The sequence below is a fragment of the Sorghum bicolor genome, chromosome 7 (assembly GCF_000003195.3).
Source record: "Sorghum bicolor cultivar BTx623 chromosome 7, Sorghum_bicolor_NCBIv3, whole genome shotgun sequence".
NCBI lineage: Eukaryota > Viridiplantae > Streptophyta > Magnoliopsida > Poales > Poaceae > Sorghum > Sorghum bicolor.
Window position 1 is genome coordinate 16745325 of NC_012876.2, and position 5902 is coordinate 16751226.

Genomic DNA, 5902 nt, shown 5'->3' on the forward strand with positions numbered 1-5902 from the left:
GTAGCTGAGAATCAAGGTCATAGCAAGACAATGGTGCTCTTGTGCTAATGTGCCCAATTGACTATTTGTAACTCTTGTTGTTTCTGCGTGATTTTTGAGCTGATCAACAGAAGAAGTAACTTGTATTGGAATGAGCTTGAATTAGAACTTAGAAGTGCTGATTTTAGCTAGCTAAAATTGTTATTAGTTCAGTGTCAGTCCTAGCTTCCTAGGCGTATGAACTCATTTCAGCTAGCTAGCTTGTTAGTGCATCTATTCCACATTCCATCCGAACAGATCAAACAGAACGTTTAAGTACTGGGCTGCGCAAGACCAAGCTCTGGCAGCCGTATCGTACAGAAGGCCGACGGCACTGTGGAAGTACCACGGTGGTCGGTGGACGGCGATAGCGATTGGCCTTGGCCACTGCAGAAGACGGCCCCAACAGCGTGGCAGTCGACGCAGAGCACCGTGGTTCCACAGTAATCTCAGGTCGCCGCGTTCTGTGCCAGCGCACCGCCGCCGTCTACCCGAGTTCCCGTTCGTAGAAGGAGAAATGAAGAAATGCGCATTGATGGGATATCGATAAATCAAAAGAAGTGAATCTGTGTCTGGTAGACAAGGGTTGAACTTCCTTTGGGCATGGATAGGGCTGGCCCCAGTCCAAATCCAAGACAAAATTAATTATAATTAATTACTCTGGCGCTTTAAGATGTGTGTAACTTTTTCGAAGAGGACTATTGGAGCAGAATCAGTACATGGCTATGAGATAATAAATTTGTAAAAGAAAAGGGGCTGATAAATTATGATACACAAATGGCCACAGTTTATCCTATGCATGTGCATTAAGCAGAAACAACTCCTACTGCAAGATTGATAGCAAGGCCTCCACGAGGTTGATCACTCTAGGCATACCTGCAAAGCCAAGACGATTCTTTGAACTTCGGCTGATGATATCTCATATCTCTAAATTCTTATAATTAATCAAACAAACAAAATGATATCTAATAAATTCGTCAAAACTACTTCTGTATACAGGCAGGCCACTGTATACGGACCAATACCTATAAGTTCTTTTATACAATGGGAGCTTGCTATTTTGTTGCATTCTACCTCAAAGCCATCTGGAACCCAGACCATGCATAGGCAAAGTCAGAGCAAAAAATAGCCAAGATAATTCTGGAAAAAAGCTCATCTGATCAAATTCCAGGATAGAGCACTGTAATAGCAAATTACAATAAATTACAGAGGTTCCCATGAAACAATTTACTTTTTAGTAGTTTTACTTCTCAAGAGTTCCCTAATCAATAGTGTTGCTTTAAACAGCAGGCAGTTTAAAAAAAAAGAAAGAAATATGTAGATAGTATCGACATCAACAATAGGGAACTGTAATAGAAAATTAACAACATAGTTTTACAAAAGATGCACAGCAATCAATGGCAAAATCCTAGCCATAATAAACTGTAGCATGTGAATCTTGGTTCTTTTCTGATCTACATAGAAACACTCAAGGATTACTTACACAGGGATCTTGCTCAAGATATACTGTCATCAACTTCTCACACAAACCAGCCAAAGCAGCCACCCAGTTCAGATGAGAAAGAAGGGCCAATAACCATTTTGTGTAGCTTCTTATATTCTCACAATAGCTGTTTTTACTTATTTGGTTACTATGAGAAAAAGAAGCTATCAGTAGCATGGTATCATTTACGTGGTTAAGGTTTCAACATTTTCTACAGTGATTAGCATGATAGATTAAACATCCAAATCGCGGAGGTTCTGCAATGTAGAAAGGCCTTCCGTATTTTGAATTTCATTATGTCTAAGGTACAGTTCTTCTAACACAGTTCATTCCTGAATGGCTTCCAAGCAGCAATTACAGACAGGTGAACAGGGAAAATGAAGTTGAGAGTACCTGAAACCCATGCATTGTAGTTAGTCTGTTGCTTTGCCAACCTTATTTTTGTTAATAATCTTCAAACCGCACAAGTTGACAGGTCGAATTTGATTTCTACCTAATCACAGCTCTTGTATGTTTGTCAAGATCTGCCATCACCTGCAACAAGATAAAACACGTAAGGTTGCAGGAAATAGCAGGATCTAGATGTAAACAAATTCCATACAGTATGAAGCATTACATATGACTGAAGTTCAATTCACTGACCAGAGAAACTAACTTCCAAACAACATCAGTCACTCTGGTACGAACACCAGGAATCATGTGCAATTTATTACTGCAAAATGCTTCCTCATAATATGTTTCTACCGCGTTAAAGAATTTTTAGTGCATGGAAATGCTCAAGCTCTTCGATCTTTGCCACTTCATTTTTGACACAAAGAGTTCCTTATGTGCTGAAACATAGATAATACTGCATTTTATTTCTTCCTGATGATCAATGCAAACAGAATCAAACAAAGTGAGGTGCATATTTCTTTACAGCAATAGGCAATTGAATGTGACGCCATTACTCTAGTTTTAGTTCCATAAAGGCAATTCACACTACTATTTTACCTAACAGATATCTAATGACCAATAAAGTGAGGGAAATGGAAGGTATACAAACACCACTAAAGGTGGTCAAACAGAAAAGCATACTGGCTGTAGTGCTTGACACAGAGCTTATCAAAACAGCACACATTAGAAGGGATAGAACATATGCTAGTCCGAATATTACCTAGTCACCCGGCAAGGTCCGAGGATGTTGCCCGCCTACCGATGAGTCATCACCGCTGAGTCGTAGACGTTGAGCTGGACGATCATCATGGTCTTGAGTAGGTTCTCTTTTGTGAGCAGAGGTGGAGACATTGGGGTCTTGGATAATTCTTGGAGCAGTTGCATACATCACATATAAACGATCTCTAAATATATCAGCAAAATATACACGGCCGAACCCTCTGTCACCAAACTCTTCACCATAACTGTTCATAAAAATAAGATATTTCTTCCCATCTAGACCACCCTCAAAACCATATCCCACAAATAGGACCATGTGGGAGTAGTCTACTTCCCTAGAATTACCACGGTACTCATAAATTTCATCGGGCCCTAATCTCAAGAAATCTCTATCAACTGGAAAAGATCCGACAACTGGTCTAGCATTCTTTATGTGATCAGCTATCCTGTCAAACTGCAGTAGCCTTTGTTTGAGACACTGTGACTTAACTCTCTGTTCGCCTTCCCAATCATTAGATGTTGCCAACACACCATTGTTGCGGAAGAGAGTTATAGCAGTTTCTTCACGCACATCCACAGGAAGGTCTTGAGAAGACTCATCACCAATTTTGCGGTCGGTATGATTCTCGTAATCCTTGACGAAAGAACTGGTATTGAACTCAATATCAGAGATGGCTGGAGGACTTCTCAATGCCGCGTTTCTCTTGATGGCCATCTCTGTTCCAGCACAGATGGCCTGGAACACGCACGACTCATCCACCTGATGACGTACCTTTGGCATGAGGTTGATTCCATTGTATTCCCTCTCGATCCAGGAAAACTCAAAGTTTCCATTTGGCATTAGTTGACAATCTTCCTGCAATTTGGCTAGGAATGACATTTTCCTGCACATATAAAGTGTTTAGATAGTTGTTAGTATTTCTTTTGTCTCTGAAAGAAAAATTGGTTGCATCTAAAAGTTTAAAAATGAGGAATAGAAGCAATGCAATTGCACGGTAAACAATAGATTGATTATTGAACCATGGAGTACATGCACACACATATTGGCAAGGACTATCTAGGGGTCAGTTTAAAAAAGTATTGCCGATGTTGGATATTTATGAAGATTAGAAACCAATCTACCAAAAACCATTCATGATCAAGTCCTAGGTGAAGCTAATAGACTTGGCCAATAAGGCTTAATCGAGTATTATTCTAACACCCCCACCATCCACCCCTGTAGCCGGTGCATCGACACTACAAACTAGTGAGTTGCAACTCGCAAACACTGAGTGGGCCATGACCGATTACAGGACACGGGAGTGTGAGATGGGAGGTTTTTCAATTATGGTTAGGACTACTTTTATATGAGACATGAGAGCTTTATGGAACATGAGGTCTTGGGAAACATTTTAATTGGGCTTATTTTGGCATGTACACATGAATAGCCAGTCCCCCAACGAGTAACGGGGACGTGTACATAGGTAACGTTCCCATACTCACCCGCCAGAGAAGATTCTAGCCATAGATCCCCGCCGAGAGTGAAATGATCCCATCTCAGTCCCCTAATGGAACAAACACCCGTCAGGTGTAGGGGCCCCATTGCCATCCCTAGTGGTGACTGAGTACTCATGCCACTGTTACTCAAACCAGAGACATTGGATGTTGGTGATTGTAACATTGCAAGTTTGCATAGGATTGAGAACCAAAAAAATAGTAAAGAACACGTCACCAAACACTAGCCTTTGGTTGTTGTTATGTTTCCAATTAGACAACCATCCTGAAAGCCCAGTGTCTAGCTAGAAAACTAACAGAAGTACAAACACACATGCCAGCTCAAAGGCACGATGCTCAGCACAATAATAGTGGTACATCTCGGCCATGGCGAGTCTTGCGATCGGCATACCCATAGACACATAGAAATGATGACAAATCTACACTACAGTGAAGTAGCACGACATGACCATTGCAGGGTTTTAGCAGTTGGGAGCTCAGGCACATGAGCTGACTCGGTGGCTTAGCACAAAATCACACGAATTAGGCCATATTCATTACAAGAGAGGTTCAGTGTGCACCACAACTATTATCCAACTCATGATGTGCATGATATCATGATGGCATTGCCAGTTGCAAGCATGTAGCACATGACGAGCGCAAGAAGGAAACAAGACTCAAATCATGGGGTTTTCCATACCCACCCTATGATTGCTTGGCTATAAGTGCATCTCCAATAGCTCCAATATCCTAGCCCAACTACCATATTAGGGGAGTTGGCTCAAAAATTTTGCTCTAGCAGCTCCCCCATTGCATCCACATTAATTCATGATCACCAAAGAACACCCCGACTCCCCCCAAATAGAGGGAGCAAATGCATCTCTCACAAAAGCTCACCCACATCCCAATCGCTAGAATTTCTTTCCCGCAACCACACGAATCTTGCATCTTCGGTGAGTTGCTGTTGTCCCCAGCGACCTCCAGCTTGCGGTGGAGGTAGAGGTAGAGGTGGCCAAGCTCGCATGTGGTTGCATTTGCTTGAGCTCATGGTGGTGGATAGTCGAAAGGATCAGATGGGGCGGTAGTGCTTTAGGTAGGAGGGAGGTGAAGCGAATGACCATCTTCGTCCTCATCTTGGCTAAGTAGGGAGCTATTATCTTCTGCAGCGAAGCAGCCTATCGAGATCTTAATCTAGGCATCCCCTTGGGCAAGGGTGGTGCTGGGCATGGTGGTGGCTGGGGACGTGGCTAGATGCAACGGTGGCTAGGGTAGGGGCCACGGCTAGGCGCAAGCACCTCTACTCTAGGCGCGAGTGAGAAGAAGACACCAAGCTACTATGGGAGAAAAGGGAAGAAAAATAAATTATCACCTAACATGTGGGTCCCATATATTGGGCGAGTTTGTAGATGATCTTCTAGAGCATCTTTCCTAAAAAACTAAAAAAAAATAATATTAGTGATCACCAATACCATGATATTGAGGATAAAGTACCAGAGATGCGATGCTCTAGTACAAGTAGAATGCAATGGTAACATCGTATTATTTGGCTATGACCACAACCTTAACTCAATCCATCATCATCAGTGTAAAGTTCTTCACAATTCCCATCTATCAACACCAAACTCACATCACGCCTTAAAAATTCACATCTCACCACCACTCTCGGGCTATAAGAACAACTGGTCGTACTTGCATCAATGGCCTCCACCTAGATCCTTAAAGAAAGAAAAGCACTCACCTCACTAGTCAATTGAGGCAAAAACATAGAAAATGTCC

General features: G+C 42.1%; 1 protein-coding gene across 3 annotated transcripts; it reads right to left on the reverse strand.

Annotated features, from left to right (window-relative positions):
* On the reverse strand, positions 695–3566 carry LOC8067946. Of its 3 annotated transcripts, none has more exons than XR_002455447.1 (3): positions 2655–3488; positions 1895–2035; positions 695–1198 (listed from the first exon to the last, which is right to left on the reverse strand). XR_002455447.1 is itself a non-coding variant. In XM_002445268.2 (2 exons), exon 1 carries the CDS (start codon positions 3543–3545, stop codon positions 2655–2657), a length of 891 nt encoding a protein of 296 aa, XP_002445313.2. In that variant the 5' UTR covers positions 3546–3566; the 3' UTR covers positions 1212–2035. The 3 variants fall into 3 exon arrangements, 1 of the variants encoding a protein (XP_002445313.2); XR_002455446.1 differs by having other exon boundaries at positions 695–894; positions 2655–3471; XM_002445268.2 differs by lacking the exon at positions 695–1198 and having other exon boundaries at positions 1212–2035; positions 2655–3566.